The sequence below is a fragment of the Equus asinus genome, chromosome 1, assembly GCF_041296235.1.
Source record: "Equus asinus isolate D_3611 breed Donkey chromosome 1, EquAss-T2T_v2, whole genome shotgun sequence".
In the NCBI taxonomy this organism is placed as follows: Eukaryota; Metazoa; Chordata; class Mammalia; order Perissodactyla; family Equidae; genus Equus; species Equus asinus.
Genome location: NC_091790.1, coordinates 104,587,266 through 104,609,987, shown reverse-complemented (window position 1 = coordinate 104,609,987; position 22,722 = coordinate 104,587,266). Strand labels below are relative to the sequence as shown.

The 22,722-nt window shown below is 37.0% G+C and overlaps 1 protein-coding gene across 15 annotated transcripts in view; it reads left to right on the top strand.

Annotated features, from left to right (window-relative positions):
• Positions 1 to 22,722, top strand: part of SUGCT (succinyl-CoA:glutarate-CoA transferase) — a 747,747-nt gene that overhangs the window by 83,410 nt on the left and 641,615 nt on the right. For all 15 annotated transcript variants that reach the window (XR_011501704.1, XR_011501660.1, XR_011501715.1 and 12 more), the window contains one exon: positions 1,098 to 1,189. Coding sequence is in view for 12 of the 15 variants with exons in the window: in XM_070504514.1 (XP_070360615.1) it covers positions 1,098 to 1,189 (92 nt within the window). In the remaining 3 variants the exon portion in view is untranslated. The remainder of the gene's footprint in view (positions 1 to 1,097; positions 1,190 to 22,722) is intronic.

Genomic DNA, 22,722 nt, shown 5'->3' with positions numbered 1-22,722 from the left:
GGTTAAGAGTCTGAAGTGAGAGTGCTCTTTTGTGAAAATTCTTCAGGAAAAGTCTCTTTAGTTAGGAGACATTTGTAGACTTGGGGGATACGAGGGAGAGAGGTATGTGGATATGTGGAGTTAATTGGAGGGAGAGTGTTCCAGGGGCTGGGGAAGCAAGCAAAGGCCCTGAGGCACCTCTGTCTTGATATTTCAAAGGAGAGTATGCAGGCAATTTCAGCAAATCACAGATGAGTATGGAAGGCTCTTTATCTGGCCACTCTTTGGTTGATACATGGGGTCTGGAGACAGATTCACATAGCTCCTGATGTAACCTTTATTATTCAACAACGAGCACCAGGACTGAGGAGAGCAGGAGAAAATATTTCTTGTGTTCTTTTGATTTTTGCTGATGGCCAAAAAAAAAAAGAGGGGGATACTTTCACATTCTCTTTGTAGTCTTGAAAAGCACTGTTTGGAGATGTAATCATTTTATTCATGTTCCAATTTTTTATCATTTATATTTTCTTTGCATGCTTGAGAAAATATGTAAATAGAACTAAGGGAGACATTGTTTTGTTTTACTTTGTTTATTGTTTTGTGTAGAGTGAGAGTGGTAGATATCTGTTGGAGTCTGGAAGGTGGGTTAATAAGTGACTCAGGTGAGGCTTAAAGGACTAAGGAGTGGTGGAGACTGTGGCAAATTGGAGAATTTATGCCCGTTTAGAGGGAAGAGATGTTACTTTAATTGATTGTTGCCATGTGAGAAAGTAGCCCTAGTTTTGAATTTATTTTCTGATTTTTTAAGAAAAGCCAGAAATGTGCATTGATGTGCTATCTCCTGATTTTTAAACATTGGCAACTAAATAAAAATATTTCAAAACATTCTTCAGGCCAGACAAATCAATCACGCAGGCGGGATCTGGCCCCCAAGTCACAAATTTGCAACCTTCTGGAGTATAACACCATAGTTAATTTTTACTGCCTCCTTCAAGGGATAGTATAGATCTAATAGTAACAAAGTGCTGCAAGATTTCTGTATACAGATGGTTTTCACATACCATTGTACTGTTGTTCTCCCTGTGTGGTGCTGAATATGTCTATTCTCGTTGTTGTAGGGTTTGGTCAGACAGGTCCGCTGTCTCGACGAGCTGGTTATGATTCTGTTGCCTCTGCTGTGTCTGGTCTGATGCACATCACAGGGCCTGAGGTAGGTATCTTTCTTTAGAATGTTCATGATTCCTGCCCCCCCGACCATGTATTCCAGAGATTTTTGTCTTTCCTAACACCTAGGCTTAAACTTGAGTTAATTTTAGAAAGAAACCAGGGAAAATGAATGGCTTCTTAAAAATGGAAGGGTTCATTACAAATGTACTCAAGGCTCAATGTCAATTTGGCCCCATGGAAAAGAACAGTGTTTTTTGTAAGGGCAATAGATTAGCAGTGAACACATTTTCCATATGTATTATATTACTCAAGCTTAATATAGGCACTTTAGTGTGACTTCGGAATATTCCTTCTGTTGAATAGAATGGCTGAGTAGACTAGTTCGCAGATGTCTATTTCTACCAGAGTTCCTTCATTTGGCCTGTATACATAGTGGAGGGTTTCTTTTTCCCTCTGGAATATTATAAGTGGTTATGTATTTTAAAATTTGTGTCTTAACACCTCAGGTGTGATTGTGTCTGATTGCTATTTGCATTAGATTCTGACAGTGAAAGAAATATTCTATGTTATAACAATCCCTTTCCATTGATGATAGGTTAGGAAGTTCCTAAAAAGTATATAGGTGGTCAAAATTTCATTGGTTAAATCAAAGACTCTTAGAAAATGGACTTTTGGGGGAAACAGTTAGAATGGCATTAAATAAATAAAAAGACTGTGGAAGCCTGGTAAATAAAAATACTAAAAGACATCCATTTCCATAACAAATTAGGTTGGTAGGATTAAAAGACTTTTTCTGGTAGGCGTTGCTTTAGTTAACTTTTCAGGAAGTATTGCTGCAGTGGTGGGATAAACTGAAGCCAGAGCGACCTCAGGTCTTTTTTTTACAGTCTTCCTTTTATTAATCTGAAAGCAGGCATTGGGATGTCAGTGACTTGGAATATAAGGTCTTTTGTGCTTTCTTTGTTGTTTCATTTTCACAAGTTTTAGAAAAAATGAGTGTGGCCTTTCCTTAAAATATTCAAGGGCGCTGGTTTTCTTTCCTCCATTGAGAGAATGGAACATGGGTATATCTCTCTTTGCTCTATCCCATGAAAGTTCTTATATGTACAAGACATTATTATTATGAATGGCTTTATTTAAGAGCCCTGAACTCAATTGCGAATATGTGAAAAGATCTGGGACTTTTAAATTTGTATATTCAAATGTTAAAATGAATTAGCTCAAAAACAACTGAGGTCAAGGATTACTGTGGCTCCTTTAGTACCCTGTGCTGTACTCTGGCAGGGATAACCACACAGCGTGACCTCAGCCTTACCATTTATCAGTCAATACCTTTCTCTCCTGTGTTACTCTACCTGGTGATTTTTGTTCTAGCTAAGCAAATAACAACAACATTGATATGCTTACTATGTTCAAAGCATTATTTAATATACTTTACATGTATTAAATAAAGTTACTCCCATATACTGTGTTTCTTTCACACAGACACGTCTCATTTAATTCATGGATTCAGTGAATGGTTATTGCAGATATGCCTTCTGGGTGCCAGGAACTGTGGCAGGTACTGGGGATTGAGCAGGCAACAGGGTAGGCAGAGTCCTTAAGTGGGGAAAATAAACGTTAATGGAAAATAAACACTGAATACAAACAAAAAGAGCTCTGAAGACGAGTACAGGATGCTATTAACATATATAACAGTGTGCCTCAGACCATTATAATACTTCCAAAGATCTCTGAAAAATGTGGTTTGACAGTGAAGGATAAGAACAGACTGAAGAGAATCAGGCCGTGCTAGGAGTTCCCCTTAAAGGAGTTGTTTTCCTCTGTTATCAGCAATATATCTCAACTTGCCAAGTCTCTCGGCAGAGACTGCACAGGAGGGATCACTTCTGAAACCCTTGGCTAATCTTTTAAACTAGCCAATGCAGACGACTATTGCCAATTAGATCATGTTGCACGTGAACATTTATCTACCTGCACATCTGTGTATTTGTGCTGTGGCATAACTCCATGTTGTCCGATGCCTGATTGGAGCCCAAGATTCTCTATCATTAGGAGACTTCACCACGTCACCCTACACAGTGCAGCCTAATGTTGTCAGGATGGTTGGTTAGGGAAAGCTGCTCTGAGGACCAGATATTTAAGAGGGGACACACGTAGGCATTAGCCTGGTGACTAGAGGGCACCACCTTTCATCGTGTCTAGATGTTGGAGAATCTGGTAGGTGTGAGGAGCCAAAAGAATGCCAGGGTCATTGGATTATTGTGAGATAGCAAAGAAGGGGGAAAATGAGGCTGGAGAGGTGGGGAGTGGTGGCTGAACTTGCTGTTTATCGACTTATTATGTTACTTAATAGTTTGACAAGAGAAGATACATTTATCATTTATACATATTTTTAGTGATGATCTAGTATATTTCTGCCTGGAAAATGAGGGATATTCCCAAAGTATAGACCAACAATATGCTGAAAAAACTCAAAATGCATGTTTTTTTTCTATAATGGAGTAATAATGCCAGTTTTATCCCAAAGGGGCATCACCTAAATGTATAAAGTAGAATAAAATTTATGAAAGCAGTCTTTATCATGGGATTTAAGCAGACTAGTGACATTTGACTTCCACTAAATCTAAAATCTAGCCTTTTAGGCATGCTGTGGTGTTGTCAGATAAGATTCATATTTGATTATGAAAAATAGAGAACCAGTATTGAGTACCTACACTATGCTAGACCCATGCTTGATGTTTTACATAGGCTATTATATGTTTTGATCCTCACATTCATCCTTCCAGGATCAATTTATTGATCAGTTCTGTAGCTGAAGCTTAAAGGCTTAGAAAACTTGTCCAGACTGTCCAGGGATGTAAAGGGCTAAACCCAGACTGTGAACGCAGGTCTGCTTTATCCTTATAGCCTGTACTGTATCCATTGTCCATGCTGCCTGAAGAATGAATCCTGATTTTTGTTGTATTTGCATTTTGCTTGTGCATGCTGTTGATATGATAATGTTACATTGTAGCACATAGACCTTTTAGTGTGATAAGACCATACCCAACTAAGAGTCTGGAGGCCTGGCTCTATCTAATTCTCTCCTGTGTAATGTTTACTGGCTGCCCTAAAAAGGGCCCCGAGAGAATCTAAGCCTCATAAGACAGTGGTCTTTGCTTGGTCACTGCTGTATCTCTATGCCTAGAGCAGAGTCTGGCACTTAGTAAGCACTCAATAAATATATGCTGAATGAATGAATGAATGAGTACCTGGCACTGTGCTATGTGAACATATTATATGGCTTCTCTGTGTTTCAGTGAAGTACATCTGGAAGTGATGCTCACCCACCTCCTCTTCAAGATATTGTAAAGAGCAAATGAAATGTCTTTTATAAAATAAAATATAAATAATAAAATAGTAGTAATAAAATAAAAATGAAATAAAATAATAAAATAAAAAGCTTGTTTATAATAAAAGGCAGTATACATAAGAATCAGCAGTTACTTGATATATCTGCAGACTCCTTAGCTCCACCCTCAGAGATACTGATTTGTGGTGGAGCCCCCAAATATGCATATTTTGTGATGGCCCCAAGTGCTTCTGATGGACATGGTTTGTGGATCACATTTGGAAACATTATGATAGGCATTATTATTAAAATCCCCTTTGCATTGGAAGTAGACAGCAGATATTCTTTCATAGACTCTGACAGAAGTTAATGACTCATTAAGATCTACATATTATGTTTCAATTATAATCTGTGCTTCAAACAAAATCATATTCCGTTATTTTTTTCATGTTCATGGCCCTACGCTAACCAGTTATTACTCGAAAGGGACATCTATCTATCTATCTATCTATCTGTTTTTTTGATGCATATGTGATGTGGAGATGGGATTGGGAATGAAATCAATGAGTGTGAGATTCTGGAAAGTAAATGACTCAAACATGTGTAATACATGTTCTAAGTAATAATTCACCTGTACATTATGAACCATTTAAACATCAAGAAGAGTCATATTGATCAACCAATGAACAAAGATGTATTGACCATATGTGTATAGAACTGTATTAAATACCATAAGGAATTTAATGAATTACTCTATAAGTAGTGATTTAGTTGACTAGATTAGATATATACTCATGGAAAAATTAGAAAATAATAGAAAACTGCATAAAATTAAATGGAACATTATGTATCAGACAGTGTACAGAACTGTAAGATAGAGGATCTCTAACTTTTTCTTGAGGATAAACAACCTTTGGAACCCTTGAGTTTTATGATCCTACAGGCCTGGAGTTGGGGAATGGGTGAGTGTGTATGTATGTGTGTGTGTGTGTGTATGTATGTGTGTCTACATATGTGATGTTTATAATGAAGTAAGTTCTTTGCAAGCAGCTGAGGGGGCAGACATGTGAGGGCAAGTTGAATATGGTGGCAGTTGTCACCTGTTTCTGTTTCCATGGTAGGGACAGCTTCTCATTCAACTTTTGTGTCCTAGTGCCCAGTACAATAAGTGCTCTTTAAATGTTTTTTAAAAAATTTCATTAATAACATCCTCAACATCTAATTTGTGCCTTATATGGAATGTGTTGGAGAGAACTTATCATAACATAAGGAAGTAAAATATAAGTGCGTTTCACGGTAGGACTTCAAGGAAGGGGTGGGATTTGAGTTGAATGGCACCTGGAAAGATGAATAGGATTTGAATGGGTTGAGACACACCTAGCGGAGATCGCAGTGAACAAAGCCGGGAAAGCAGGAAGGAGGCAGGCATGCTTAGGAAAAAGCAATAGGCCAGTTATGGAAGAGCTGAGAGTTAAGATTTCAGAGTAGTGGGGGTCGGTTGGTTGGGGCCATCCTTTGGAAAGTCTTCAAGGTCAGGGAAAGAGGTTGGGCTGTTGTTGGCTCATGGTGAAGTTAGGGAGGTTTTTCAGAAGGGGAGTGACATGATGAAAGCTATGCCTCAGGAGATGAGTTTGGCCCATATGTGTAGGATGGATTAAATCAAGTTTACAAGCAATGCTTCTTAGATATTTATCTCCCCTTTTAAAAACTGGGAAACATGAATAATTACACAAAGAAGAAATCTTCTTACATTGCTGTCCAAAGGCACTGTATTATATTTAGTTTATATTTTATTCATTTTTGAAGAGATAATACACTCGCATAATACTAAATCTACAAGAAACATAAGTATGTTGACTATGTAATTTATCATACAAACCAGTCCTCTTTTAAAAATGAAGAAGGCTCTCTATACAATAAATTGGTGAATAAACCAGGCTGCTGTTTATCACCCTATATCTAAGAGTCTACAGTGTAAATCACCTTCCCTCTGTCCCCACCCTACCTTCTTTTCCTTCTCAGAGACAGTCAATGCTATCACTTATCTTTTGTGTCCTTTCAGAGATACTCTATTAAAAAACAAGCAAAATAGTCTTCCCCATCTTTAAAAAAACACAATTGGTAGTATACTTTCTCAATATTTTTTAAATCCCATAAAAAACGAAGTATAATTTGTATGCAACAAAGTGAAAAATCTTAAGGTGTGGCTCAATGAAGTTTTGTAAATATATAGACCTGCATAAACATCACTCAGTTCAAGATATAGTGTATTTCCATCTCTGTAGAAAGTTTCCTCGTACCTCTTCGTAAGCAATACCACCTCCTCCTAGAGGTAATCACTATTTTGACTTCTACCCCTATGCACTAGTTTTACCTGTTCTTGGACTTCGACAAATAGAGTCATATCCTATGTCCTTTTCAATGTCTGGCTTCTTTTGCTCAGCATGTTTTGGAGGTTCATTCAGTTGTCACGTGTATCACTGGTATGTTTTTATTGCTGTATAGTATTCCATTGTGTGAATAAACCACAATTTATCCATTGTTCTGTTACTGAACATTTGAGGTGTTTCTAGTTTTTGCCTGTTATGAGTATAACTCCTATGAACATTCTTTTGAATGTCTTTTGATGGACACACACATTTCTCTTGGGCATATACCTAAGAGTGGAATGGATGGGTCACAGGTTAGGTGTACATTTAGCTTTAGCATACTGCCAGTTTTCCAAAATGGTACCAGTTTTTACTCTACCAACAATGAATGAGAGTTTTAGTTATCTTCACCAACTCTTTACAATGCCAGTCTTTTTAATTTTAGTCATTTTGGTGGTTATGTAGTAGTATCTCGTTGTAATTTGAATTTGCATTTTCCTGCTGAGTAGTGATGTACCTTTTTTTCACATGCTTAGTGTTCATTTGGATATCTTTGTGAACTGTATGTTTGAATCTTTTCTGTTGTTGTTATTAGAGTGTTGATCCTTTTCTCATTGATTTATAGGATTTCTTTCTATTCTGGGTGTAAATATTTGTCAGACATATGTATTGCTGATATTTTCTCCCAGTCTATGGCTTACATTTTCTCTATCATAATGATTTTTTTCCTTTTTTTTTGTTTTTGAGGAAGATTAGCCCTGACCTAGCATCTGCCACCAATCCCCCTCTTTTTGCTGAGGAAGACTGGCCCTGAGCTAACATCTGTGCCCATCTTCCTCTACTTTTTATATGTGGGACGCCTGCCACAGCATGGCCTGACAAGTGGTGTGTAGGTCTGCACCCGAGATCTGAACTGGGAAACCCTGGGCCGCTGAAGTGGAATGTGTGAAATTAACCACCATGCCACCGGGCTGGCCCATAATGGTTTTTTTGATGAGCAGTTTTTAATTTTAAGTCAGATTAATCAGTTTTTTTCTTTTATAGTTAGTGTCTTTTATGTCCTGTTTAGGAAATCTTTGCCTGCCCTTAAGTCATGAAGATTTTCTTCTAAAAGCTTTAGAGTTTTAGTTTTACATTGAAGGTTACATAAGCTTACATAAAACTCAATGCTTTTTTGCTTCCTATATCTTGGAGCTTATTCTATATCAGTACACTTGCTCTTATTGTGTCTGTATCTATGGATGTACCATAATTTATTTAACCAGCCTCTTCTTGATGAGCATTTGGTTTCTTTTCATTATTTTGCTATTACCCCAAGACTACAGGAAATATTCTTGCACCTATGTTATTTCTCTCATGTGTAACTATTTCTGTTGGAAAAATCCCTAGGAAAGAAATGCTGTATCAAAGGGTTTGTCCATTTGTACCTTTGGTAGATACTGATGTTCCACGAGATTGAACCAGTTTACACTCCTGTTAGCAATGTCTGAGAACAAGGACCTGTTTTAAATTTGAAATATTTATGTAGATTAAACAACTAGAGATGCAGCCATTTCTAACATACACACACACACACTCCTTTTTTTAATTCTACTATATATATTGTTTTTAATATCTCTAGTATCTAGTATCTAAAGAACTTCATGCTCTTTAAATATTATAGGGATTACGAATTCTTAGGCATATGAAGTATATTTTCTCTTTGATGACCCATATCAGGATAATATCTTTCCTTGATCTTAATCTTATTTATTTATTATAAATATTAATATATTAATAAGAGAGATTAAAAAGTCTAGATTAAATAATCAGCTTTTCCTTAATTCATGCCCCTTTCTAGGATGGCACTGCTTAAACATAGCTGACCATTGATTAGTCAGAGTTCATGGTGAAATAATTTTATTTGTCTGTTTTATTTCTATTTTATTTTAATTTACTTTTAAAAGTAATTATTTTTATAAATGATATATACTTCTTATAAAAAGTTAAGCAATGCAGAAAATAAAAGAGAAGAAAACCAGAAATTATCCTAAATTTCTCCACTCAGAAGTTACTAGTACTAATATTTGGTGAACATCATTCCAGACATCTGTTTATGCTCACATGTGGACATGTTCAGAGGGCATGATGAATAGAAATAGTTTTATAACAATGAGATCATAACATTCTTGTTAACTTAAAGCAAATAAGTATTGAATTTTGTTGAATTTGAGAGGAACAAAACGTAAAGTGAAATGGAAGGCATTGCTCAAATTTAGCTAAATTTCTTTTTTACGAAAGTAATTGTTCCTAACAGATCGTTTTGTGGTTGAGACAAAAGACTGTGAAAACCCTTAAGATATTGGAGTCATTTCATGCTTCTTTAACTACTTTCATATTCAATTTTAAATATTACGTATTGATTCTGTGCTATGAGAATTATTAGCATTGTTACACTTCTTCCCTCTACTTCCCTTCCTTCACTTCCCAATTGTTGCTGATTAAGTGCTTTTACTTAAAGTTTACTTAGTACTTAAACTTAACTACTTTTACTTGGTAAGTACTTTACTTGCCCTAACCCTGATACTAACTCTAGTCTAGTTCATAACATTTAAATTCTATACTGCCACCACAATTTCCCCGGCTTGCAGTTGGCTGAGGTACAGAACTAGAAATGGGGTGAGGCTGAAGAACAGGGGTGGTAGGAAGCCAAGCCTTGCAGGGCTGAGTGCAATCTTTTCTGGGGCTTGGGTTGTCCTCTTTCTGGGACTCCCCCAACAAAGGCCCTGTGCTAGGTCTGCACTGTCCAACCACGGGGTGGTTGAACTCCCACGTGAAAGGAGAAGGCAAATCCTGGCAGCACTTTGTGCCTTGGTTCTGGGCCTGAGACTTTCTCCTTTAAGGCTATTTTGGTTAACTTTTCCCAGTGTTGTTTGCTTACTTTTTCATTGTGCTTCTCTCCTATTAAAGATTTTTGACCTGGATTATCATGATTTGGTTGACTAAACCTATTTTTCCTCAGTACTGTGTGGGCAAAGAAGGGGACGTGAGGAGCTGCACTGTGTGGCCAGTACCTCCATCTTCAGTTTCTTTTCTTGGCCTCCACTTTTCAGAGTGATGACATGACATTTTCCACACTCCTTGTTTGGTTGTTAATAGGACCAATTTGTATTACCTAGGAAAAACAATAAACAAACAAACAGGGTGGTGGGGAAAGTACCAATGGGTTGGTAGAACTGTGCTTTAATGTATCTGTTCACTACCAGAAAGCAAGATTATCCAATTGTACTTGTGTTTTCCTGAGTGAAATGATGTAGTGTAACATTTGATTTGTTTATTAGAATTATAGTTCCATAGGTCACATAAAGCCAGGCCAGGTGGTCTAGTGGCTAAGATTTGGTACTCTCACCACCATGGACCAGTTGTTTCTGGTCAGGGAACCACACCACCCATCTGTTGGTTGTCATACCATGGAGGCTGCATGTTTGCTGTGGTGCTGAAAGCTGTGCCACTGGTGTTTCAAATGTCAGCAGTGTCACCAAAGATGAACGTGTTTCAGTGAAGCTTGTAGATGAAGGCAGACAAGGAAGGAGGACCTAGCCACCTGATTCCGAGAAAATTGGCCATGGAAACCCTATGAATAGCAGCGGAGCATTGTCTGATATACTGTAGGAAGGTGAGAGGATGATGTGGGCCTGTTCCGCTCTGCTGGACACAGGGGTGCTAAGGTTGAAATTCTCGACAGCACTAACACCACCACCAAGGTCACATAAAGGTTTCAAGATAAGAAAGTCCTAAGGATAAACTACAAATTGGTAAACTATAATTTTATTATGATAAATGTTTTGGGATAGCTTCCAAACAATGGAAGATGTTTTGTGAAACACAGCAAATTTTACCAAAAATTTTCAGATATAATTACTACAGTAGTTATAGTGATCATCAAAGTGATAAATATTTAGAATTTATAACATATCATTCTTATTTCCTAACATGTCTCATAAATATAGTGTTTAGTAAGAATTTGCTTTATTAAAATCTATTAAAGCTAATGAATAATATAACTGTGGTAAGGGATTAAAGTTTGGACATAATGAGGCGATTTGATTTTTATCAGAGCAGTTGTGTGATATAGTGCAAAGAGCATGGATTCTGGAGGTGCACAGGGTTTGAATCTGGCTTCTGCTATTTATTATCTATGTAACTTTAGAAAAGCTATGGTGAATATTCTGAATTATCTAATTTGTTTGTTTATTTAGAATTTGTTTTTCTTTATTCTGTAACATGTCATGCAATCTCCTGTAGTTTAAAATTTCAATTTTATTCTCTATCATTGTGTTTCTTTTTCTGTAATTTAAATGCCTTAAAAATGTACCTGTTCTTTTTTTCTGGAAAATTCCTTTTTCAAAAATTTAACACATTTATGTTTGATGATTCATTAGTTTTTGTATGATAAAAATAAAATATTTACTTTAAACTTTGAAATAGAATAGTAGTAGAGGTGCCCTTCAGTTTGAACTCATCCATAAATTGAAAAGAACAGTAGCAGGAGGTTTAAGTAAGAGGTGATTTATTTTTTGCTTGGACCTATGAAAAAGTTAAAAAACACCAGACTGATTGTCTGCTTACAATCTGTAGGTTTGCATATTTTCTCTTATTTGCAATCCCATTTTCTCCTGATGTTTTCTTTTGATCATCAAAGTCTAAGAATATATTCTCATCTAAAAAATTATATGTTGGGATTACATGGACTGAGGAATGAGGATGCATATGTATTTCCTCTTTTTAGGGTGAGGAAGAGTTAGCACCTATGTCTGGTTGGGAATGAGAGTTCTTAATGATCAATAGTCCTCGTTATAGAGGCTGTTATTGTTACCATCTTTCTAAACTGTCCAGTAAATGTAATCAGAATTAGAATAAATTATTTTTATTTAGCATTTTATTTAACCAAGTTATTTCTTTATGTTGATTCTCTTGATATTGTCCATATCATTTTGAGCTGTGTCCATTCTCATTTCACATTGCTGAGCAAGAAGATTATTATAGTTTATTCATATATAACACTGGTATGCCTGGAACTATAATACTGAGTTGGTTTATAAGCACCAAAAATGCCAGAGAAATGTCAACAAATTGGAAATATTCCAAAGAAATGTTAAACAACAGTATCCTTTTTTTAAAAAAAAAAAAACAAGGAGGAAAGATTAAAGTAAATATAAACAGTTTACTTAAATGTTGTAGGACAAAAAGGACATTTAAGTATATATAAATTCCAGTATAGAAAGGGAGTATAGGTTTGGAAAATTGTTTTGAAATATTATCCATGTATAGCTTCCAAGGAATACTTTCAAATTCCTCTCAATGGGAGGATGTTCATTCTCGGCTGCTGTACCTTCTGCAAACTCCAGGGTAGGGACGGTGTCACAGGCTTCTTGCTCTCCTTCCCCACATCTAGTCCTTGATTCTACAACCTTATGCCAACACTCATTCCACTTCTAAAATCTATGCACAAACTCTCTCTCCCACCCTCATAGCTTCAACCTTCCTGGGCTTGTCTCTTCTCTGCCATGTTATCTTGGAACTTTAACCCTCACAGTTTTCTTTTTAAGTTCAATTCCTGACATTATCTTGAGCAGTTTTAACATCTTCATTGATCAACTCCTTAATCATTGATGATGCCTTCACTGAATGGTCTCAGGAATCAAGACCTGCGTTTGAACTTTCATTCTGTCCTTCAGTGTGACATTAGACAACTTGTCTGACTTCAATTTCCTCCCTTGTAAAACAGGGAAAATGTTTTTTAAATGGTAGTTGTAAAGTTGTGAAGTCATGGTAGAAGCATCACATAAATTATATGTAAAACCATGCTGTAGTCATATTCAAATGCCTGTTGTATAGTTAGGTTTTCTTTCTTGTTCTTGTTGTTAGTGGTGTCCAGTGGCTTCTGACTCCTAGTGACCCTGTGTACAGCAGAGTGGAACCCCGCCTGGTCTTTTCGTGCCATCCTCTCACCTTCTGGCGCTGTATCAGACACTGCTCTGCTGCTATTCATAGGGTTTTTATGGCCAATGTTTTTGGAAGTGGGTGGCTAGGTCCTTCTTCCTAGTCTGTCTAGTCTGGAAGCTCCACTGAACCATTTCTACCATGAGTGACTGTGCTGGTGTTTGAAATACCAGTGGCATAGATTCCAGCATCACAGCAACGAGCAGATACCACAGTATGACAACCAATAGAAGGGTGGTATGGTTCTCCACCAGGAACAAACCCGGGCTGCAGGAGTAAGAATGCCACATCTTAACCACTAGACCACCAGGGCTGGTTATGTTTACTCAGCGACAGTTCTTGATCAACCAACTCATATGACCACATTTTATATTTTGTGTTGTATGTGAAAATTCCATTTTGGGCTCTATTCTCTGGTTGTATATTCCACATCACAAATTCCTTGACCTTACTGACTCTTTTAAACCTATCTTGCTACTCACCTAGTCATTCACCTCCTTTCTACTTCAATTCCCCTGCTACTGTCCATAACAAAGAAGTTGGATTATGGGTCTCTTCACGATGTCATTTCTGAGCTTGAGGTAACCTATGCTCTAGCAATGGTTTTCATCTTGGGGTAGTAGTCCCAACCCTCAATCCAGGGTAGTTTTAAAATGATGCTTTAGGTTGTTACTGACATTTAGTGCTTAGGGTAGGGATGGGTAAACATCCTTAAGGTATGAGACAGGCTCATGAATCTAAAATTCTCCCTCCAAAATGCCAATAGTTCCCCTAATGAAAGCACTACTGGATATGCAGGACTTTCGTTCATCCTTTGTGACCTAGTTCCTTTCTTAGCTTTCTTAGGCAAAATTTGCCACTTCTTTCTATGTGCTCCTATATAACTTTCATTATGCTGCTAATTGCACGTGTGTCTGTCTCTGTGTTTAGAATATAAGTGACTTGATTCAGGGAGAGTGTCTTTGTGACACTTACTTTTGTGTTTCTAGAGTATACCACAGACACCCACTGCAGAGTTGGTGCTCACTGATTATTTGTTGTATGTGAATTTGGAATCTTTAGTGGTTCCAGGAAGGGTTCAACTTCTGTTTCCTAAGAAGTTGATACATGGTAGCAACAGTTATGGCATTTGAGATTCCTTTGGAGTTCTTTAAGGGACATACTTAAAAATAAAAGAAGGGTCTTTTCTACGGGTAGGACATTTCATATAAACCCCATACTCAGAAAATAGGAATAGAAAATTTTTGGGTAGTGACTGGAAAAATATAGTAAAAATATTTGAAAAAATATTCAGTTTGAGGTAAAGATTAAAAACCATATAATTTTCTTCCTAATATTTTTGCCTTCTGAGTCTTATGAAAGAAAGAACCTCCCGTTCCTTTTTTTTCTATATCAGTAAATGGTTACTTTTCAGAGTGTTGTGTTCATTTTGAGTCATCATCCTTTGAAAAAATGTTATAATCAGAGAAGATCCTGAAAAGAATGGCCAAAATTATCCCAGGGATATGAAATAGTTTCTTCAATGAGAGTCTATAGCAACTGGATTTGTTTGCCATAGATATGGCAAAGAAAAGATTTGATTTCTGTTTTCATCTGTTTTTTTGGAGGATGTGGAACAGTTATTTTTATAGTTCGTAGAACAATGAATAAGAGAAAATGAACTCACACCAGAGAAAAAATTTTAGTTAGCTGAAGGCAGAGCTTTTTGACCATTAGGGTTCTGGACCCTGCAGTTCATAAAGAAACTGGTTCTGCAGTTCCTATTAGCATGTGGGGTGGAGAGATTCTGGGCCTTGAGACCATCCTAGCTTGAAACCCTAGCCCCATTTAACATCTCTGAGCCTTGCTTCTTTCATTTGTAAAAATGAAAATACTAACACATATCCTGAAAAATGTACTCAGATTGAATGAGATAATGTGTAGGCAAACACCTGGCAAATAATGCTGCTCCTTCTCCCTTTCTGGTGCGTGCCTCGCATGTACTAGAGACGTGATAACTGTTCTCTTTCCTCCAGAGATCTTTAAGGAGAGAGGGATAAGCATCTCTCCTGGATGATTTAGAAATTTACCTAAAGGCAGGAATTTAGACCAAATGATGCTTTGAGAGCTTTTAAAGCTTTAGGAGTCTTTATTTACTGTTTTATTTTGGAAACTAGGTAATAAAATACTTTTTTCTTAGGTCTTTTGTGGGAAAGATTGACTAGTCAACGATGTAGTGTTTAATTCATACTGTAATTCTACGTAGTAAAGAGAAAGATGCTGAGTGTCTTGAATTGCTATTTGAATTCCATAGAGAATTTTGATGGAAAGTTAATGAGAACTTAAATTCTCAGTTAGTGTCTTCCCTAGGGGATTGGACTGCAGGGCAAATCACAACGTGCACTCTGCACTCCTGCCTTTTCATCTAAGTAAAGTCAGGGTAAAATAACTATAAAGGAGGAGTTTGAAGGGGTCCCTAAAGGGCTACATGCAGCTTTGAGGAGATAAAGGGAAGTCAGGTTTAGCTCAGCTCACCTTCGTTATGAAACACATCCTTCTTACCCATTGTTCCCCCCTTGACTGGCTGTCCAGCACCATAACCCTGTTCAGCTATAACTGAGAAATAGCTTCCAGATTAACGTTTGAGAAAATAGTTTAATTTTCTGTCTTTCACTACATGTTCAAGGAGGAGGAGACACCTGCACTTTTGGCATAAAAGGTTCTAAAATATTAGGAGCAATAATATTTGTCTGTATAAAATCAATACCTTTCAGTAGAGTCAAATGTGCTTTTACTCATCTCTAGAAGTAGTGTTTCTCTTTATATATTGAGGATAAACAAATGCAAAGATACTGAATACTTGGCCTGCAGTCATAGTCACTGGAAAAGAACTTTGAACTTTTAATAAAGCTCACATTTGTGTTAGTAAATCATAATTCCTGGCCTGAGGGGTAAGGGATGTTGAGGAACTTTTCACTTGAGAACTATAGCATGCAATCCTACAAGAATTTCAGAAGCTGGTTGAATTACAGATTTTCAAGTTTAGGAGCACTGATACCGATTTTGTGGTATACCAGAAGTTTTTAGAATTGCCTAGAGAACTCTAAATAACACATAAATTCCCTTGTCTTAGACCTAATGAAACAGAAACTTGGGATGGTGTTACTTCTGCGTGCATTCTTGAAAATCCTTCTGAGTGATTCTGCTGATCCATCTGGTTTTGGAATCACCGGTCTAAGAAATAAGAGATACTGTTAACACTTTGTGAAAGAAGAGCATGTGATTTCTGTTTGTTCCTCAATCCATGGCATTCCGGCTCCCGTGGTCACCTCACCGGTGAAATTGCTCTTGTGAGGGTTTCCAGTGACCTCTTAATGGAAACTACAGTCGGTACTTTTCCTTTCTTATCTCTCCTGGATAGCAGACAGTGTGGACTATCCCTCCTCGCTGCTCCTTTTCTCCTTGTCTTCCGTGATATCACTCTTTCCTGGGTTCCTTCCCACATGTCTGTTCTCTCTCTCAGTCTCCTTCAGGGTCTCCTGTTCCTCAGCCTGCTTTTTAAATAGTGAGTGTGCCCAGAATTCTGTGCTTTGACCTCATCTATTCTTTTCACTTTTTTATGCTAATACTGCAGCCATCAGCCGCATGTGGCTGTGAAGCGTTTGAAATGTGACTAGTTTAAGTTGAGGTGTGCTGTAAGTGTAAAATATACATTGGATTTCAAAGACATATGAACAAAGTCATGTAAAATTTCTCAATAATTTGTGGAAATCAGTTACATGTTGAAATGATAATATTTTAGGTATTTAGGTTAAATGAAATATATTAGTAAAATTAATTACACCTGTTTCCTTTTACTTTTTATAGTTTGGCTACTAAAGTTTTAAAAATTACACATGTAAATTTTAGTTTGCTCACATTATATTTCTGTTGGATATCACTGTTCAGTATGTTCTTCCTAGATAACATCTCAAACCTACTGTGGTCTTAACTGCCATATATAATGTTTTGGCTCTCAGATTTGTGGCTGCTGCCCAGTTCTTTATTTCCTGGGCTCTAGGTTTTGTATTCAACTCTTGATTTGAATACACTGTAAGCCCCTTGTACTGAACAAACAAAAAAATAAATTCATCAAATTTCCCTTTATCCTATCTCAATTGAACAATGAACCCAAACCCAGAAACCTAAACTTATATCCAAACATTCACTAAGTCTGATTGGTTCTATGGTCTAACCCTTGTTACTGTTTTTTCATTCTTTTTATTCCTACTGCTATTGACTTAGTTTGGTCCCTGATCTTTCACATGAATAATTGTGATAACATCCTACTTGGTTCCTTGCCTCAAATCTCAAACCTTATGATTCTTCTTCCTATCTAATCTACAAAGTGATGCTAGAGTGATAACTTTAATTTATATTTAATAAAAATGACCTTGACACTTCTTTTCTGGAAACCCTTTCCTATCACAGTTAGGAAAATACATAAACAAACAAATCAACCTAACTTTGTTAGATGTGCTATCAGGCCTTCATGATTTGTCTTTGGTTGCTTCCAGCCTCATTTCCTATCATTCCCTCACATTCTTTCTTTGCTTCAGTCATCCAAACTACTTGCAAACTACTCTCCAAAATAATAAATTCATTTTTAATATGTTTTTAAAGAGTCATAGACTTCTTTGAGAATTTGACGAAGGCTATTGAACCTCTCTAGAAAATTAACATATAGAATTTTTCCTGTAGTTCCAGAGGGATCTTGGACCACCTAAAAATGGGACGAGAACTGCAGTTTATATCCTTCTGTTTCCTAGCGTCCTTCTACATTGTATGCTAGTTTTCTTCTTAGTCAGTTGTAAGCCTCGATCTCTATTTTGCTAACAATTATTGTGTAAGAAATCAGCCTAAAACTTAGTGATTTAAAACAAGAACAATCATTTTATTAACTCTCATGGTTTCCACGGGTCAGGAACTTGGGAAGGGCTCAGCTGGGTGGTTCTGGCTTGCAGTTTCTCAGGCAATTGCAGTGAAAGCAGGAACAATAGGGGCTGGAGCAGGTTGGGGCTTCCAGGCTTCTCTCTGTGTTAATCTCAGGGCTTCTCCATGTGGTCGCTCTGCATTGGCTGGGTTGGGTTTCCTCACAGTATGGGACCTCAGGGCAGTCAGAGTGTATATTGGGGCACACAGGGCTCTACTAGGACAAATGCTCCAGTAAACAAGGCAAAGTCAGCAGTACATATGTTTTATGACTTAGCTGTGGAAGTCATGCTCCAACTCTTCTGCAGCATTTTATTGGTTACAAGCATGTCACAAGCCCACCCAGACTCAAGGAGAAAGGAATTAGACTCCACCTCTTGATGGGGGGAGTGGCAAGGTACTAAAAGGGCCTATGGAATGACAGATATTACAGCCGTCTTCGGAAAATACAATCTGCCACAGTCTCTCCACGTGCTGCGATGCTACATAAGGAGCAGGTGGGAGTTAGGGACAATGTTTCCACTTTGGAGAAATCTTTAGTAACAATGAACTTTTTGTAACTTTGATTGATCATTTCTTGGCTTTGTCTGTGGTAAAAATTGGTTATGGACTGAGCTTTATGATCTCAATATAAACTTTCTCTACTACTAGTGTCTGAACCTAGTTACAAAAGAAAGAACCAGGATGAAAGAAGAGAGCAGATATCTCTTGACACATTAGATAGCAATTTTGAGTGGGTAAAAAGGATATGTTTTCATCATTTATTCCCGACCTTTTAAAACTTGTATCTTAACAACTTGATAATCCATTTGTATAAAATGAATGCATTGCCACAGAGAGCAGAGAGATAAATGTTCTCCTATGTGCCAATGTTTATTATTGTGCACCAAGACTGACCTTAATAGGCCACCAGTTCTATGTAATTTTTGGCATAACTAAATAAGACTAAAGTAATTTTTTTTAACCACATTATCTCCTGCTTTTATTTGGCTTATTCTAGCAACTCCATGCATGTGGTCACCACAGCTACCATGAGTGTTTCTATCCAGTTTTGCTTAGAGGGTTCAGGAAGAAATTGTATTGGATAACTTGTAACACTGATGTAGAAAGACTTTTCTAACAAAAGTAATTGCATTCAGAGTCTATAGTGTACGTTTTTGAGATATCACTTACTGATGGGGAAATGAAAATTAAATGAAATAGGTAAAATCATAAACTAGGAAAAGTCCTCAAGAGTTCTCTGTTTTGTTTCTTCTAGGTATGACTTACCTAAATCATAACAGATATAGACAATTACTGACTAACGTCTGGAGGAAAGGTCTGGATCTCCCCTCTGGAATATATACGACTGAGTTCAGAGGAGGCCTGTTAAATATAGGATTGATTATATGTGAATCTTAGTGGGTATGAACGTTGTCTTGTCTCAGGAGTTAGAGACATTGACTTTTAGATTTGTTTTTGCTTCTCTCTGATCCATTAGCACAGAAAGCTGTAGCAAAGAAACTATAGCTAGGAAACTCTTTCTTGAACAACATGGAAAGAAGTAAAATAATTTTTCAAATTATTTCTTAGACCATCCCTTAAAATATCACAATTCCCCAACCATCCAGTCCGTTTTCTCCCAGCCAGGCTAGGAGGACAGCCAGGCTAGATGATATTTTGGGCATCTCACTGTGGGAGCTCGCTCAAGATGATTTAGATGGTATTTCATCACTGGACAAGAAAATAGTATGACTGATGTGTTAAGGCATCTTTGAAAATTTGTAGTTTTGTCCACGTTTTAATTTACTGGCCTCCCAGTGAATGTATTCTTCCAGTTATTTTCTGAAAAATGTTTTGGTTTACATTTTTCAGAGTGATAAAACCATATTTCTCTGTAGGTGCATTAGGTTGCTTGCCATTCACTTGAATTTTGTGCAACAAACCATCCCACATCAGGACCGATCATTTCTAATTGGAGTTGTAGAAATGAGAAATCAGCTCACACATTTAAAATTTTTGCTCTGTAGTGATTGTCTGAAAAGGAAAGATGATGAATACTGGAGTTATAACAAAATACTATGTGGAGGCAAGATGGTAGTGGAAAGAACAAGCTTTGGGGTCAGAATTCCTGGGTTCTAGTTCTAGTTGTATCGTTTTCTCTCTGTAACTTTGACAAGTTAATTTATCATCAAAATCTTTCTTTTGTAATCTAAAATGGGGGTAATATGGGTATTTGTAGAATTACTGTTGAAAGTTAAATGTAACAGCATATGTTAAAGCACTTTGAAAAGCAGTAAGCTGTGCATAACATTATGGACATGCAGAAGACCTAAAGAAAAGCTTCCTGCTGGTCTAGTAAATGCAAAATAGTTAAGCATTCAGATCTGGTCGTGAAGACTTATGGAGGGCGATTGAATCCAGCACTAGTAGCCTAAATTTGGTGTATTACTATGCTAACACTCTTTTCTCCATCGTATCAGGGATCTCTTTGCCAGTAAGTCGTAGAAACTGATCTCTTAACAACTGTCCTCTTTCCTGCTTCTCTACCTTCACTGATAAGGAGACTTATTACGGGATCCTTTCAAGTCCTGACAGGCTGTGATTTAGGTTGGAGGACTCCATAGTGTCACTGAGGCACATGGTGTGTGTGTGAGGCGGGGTGATAGATTTCATTACGACTGTTTACAGGTGAGAAAGTGAAGGCACCTGGGGTAGAATCTACAGCTTTGAGTTCAGGGTTTCAGCCGTCCAGTGGAATTTCCTTCATGTAGGGGAAATGTTACTTTGTGAAAATTTATACGTGAATGTCGCTATAAGCATATTTTTAGAATCAGTGAGTGGTCTGAGTAGATTGTGTGTTTGAAACAGAAGGTTCAGATACTGTGTAGTTCCGGAGTCTATGTTCATGAAGTGTGAAGGCAGTGACTGTGGTGAGTGTGTTCTCGTGTACCAAAACCCTCATTTGATCTGAATATACCATTTTTTGTTCTCCGCGCTGTCCTTTGTACTTCTACTAAAGATACTTTTCTCCTAATTAGGGCTGCAAGTCAGGCTTATGGTGGATTTCATAATCAAAGTATCACCTTCATATTAAGAAACTTAATTTCCTGTTGATTTTCTCCCAAGTTGATTTCATTTTCAATCCCTCCTCACCCAATCAATAATCAAAGTCTGCGAATTCAGATTTCTGAGTATCTCTTGAGTCCATGCCTCCCCTCTTCTCTGTTGCTCATTGGGGTTCTCATCTTGTCTCTCTCCCCTGAGCTATTGCCAAATCTTTCTGATGGAGCTCCTGGCACCACATCAAGTATCTTATAAAAAGTCACATTTCTGCAGCCTTTTACATTCATAGAGTGCCTTTATACACCTTTTCTTATTTAATTCTCATCTAACCGGTGAGCTGGATTTTATCATTACCCGCATTTGACAACTGAGAAAAAACTAAGAAAGGCTCAGATCTTTCCAAAGGTTATGCAGTTAGTGAATAGTGGAAGAATTCATATTTCAGAAAATAGATCACTAAAAAATTTCATGTGCCCTAGGGTAAAAACAAAATTTTCTGTAGATTACATTAGTATAGTGAATGACTGAGTGTGAAATAAAAATATGACATAGAGACACAGATACATCAAAGGATAATTTTTTATTTTGGAAATGAAACAAAAAAAGTTTTAACGTTTTTGTTGTTTTATGAAGTATTGGGTTGAGTAATGTATCTAAAGAGAAAAATGCTTGATGACTTTTCAAATTCATGCCTTTTTATTGAACATCTGCCAGAACTGATTTAAAGTTTTTTTTGTACTCTCTTTTTTTTTGCTGAGGAAGATGAGCCCTGAGGTAACATCTGTTGCCAATCTTCCTCTTTTTTTGCTTGAAGAAGATTAGTCCTGAGCTAACATCTGTGCTATCTTCCTTAACTTTATATGTGGGTCACTGTCACAGCATGGCTGATGAGTGGTGTGGCTCCACACTCAGGATCTGAACCCATGAACCCGGGCCAACAAAGTGCAGTGTGTTGAACTTAACCACTATGCCACAGGGCTGGCCCCTTTTATGTACTTTTTAACAAGACAAGGTTTTGAATAACTTAGAAAAACACATACCTTTTCTTTCTCCCTTCCTCCTTTCATTTCTGTCTTTTTTACAATCTGTTTGGCGAACTCTGAAAGTAATGACAATAGATGTGGAGAAATGAATAAAAGTGTTAAAGTGTCTTAAAGTGTATCTGGGAAATAATCTTTTTAAGTTTTAAATTCTTAATTTATAATTTAGGAGACTGAGATGTAAGGGGAGCAAGAGAAGACCTTTACAGGGGGCTGCCTGTCCTTTTCCCCTTCTCTAGGGGAGGAATAAAAACCACTAAAACATTTCTGCCATTTCAAAATTGTCATATTTTATTTTTTAAAGAAATAACTCAGGTTATACTTTTCAACTTTTAAATTTTGAAGCAGTTTTATGCTCATAGAGAAGTTGCAAAAATAGAATGGCAAGTTCCTATATCCTTCATTCAGTTTCCTCTAATGTTAACACTACACAAAACCATAATACAATGGTCAAAACTAAGAAATAAACACTGGTGTGATACTATTAATTACACTGCATGCTTTATTCAGATTTCACTACTTTTTCCACTAATGTTCAAGTTTTAATGAGTTTTTGAATCCGTGAATGAATGGAGGATGACAAAGTATAAGGAAAGAACATTGAGGCAATGAGAGTGGAGAAATACACAGTGAATGTGGAAAGTGAGTAAAGTGAAGACTCAATAATTTTATGTTCTACTTTGTCATCTCACTATAACTGTCTTCAGTCTTGAGTAGAATCTTCCTTTTCTTGTGCCTTTGTTGGTGAGAGGCATACTTGTTTAGTTTTACAGGAAAATCATCACAAATTGTTCTTATAAAAGAGTTACATTAATTTATTAACAGGACTAAATATATTTAAAGCAGTTTCTAAGTG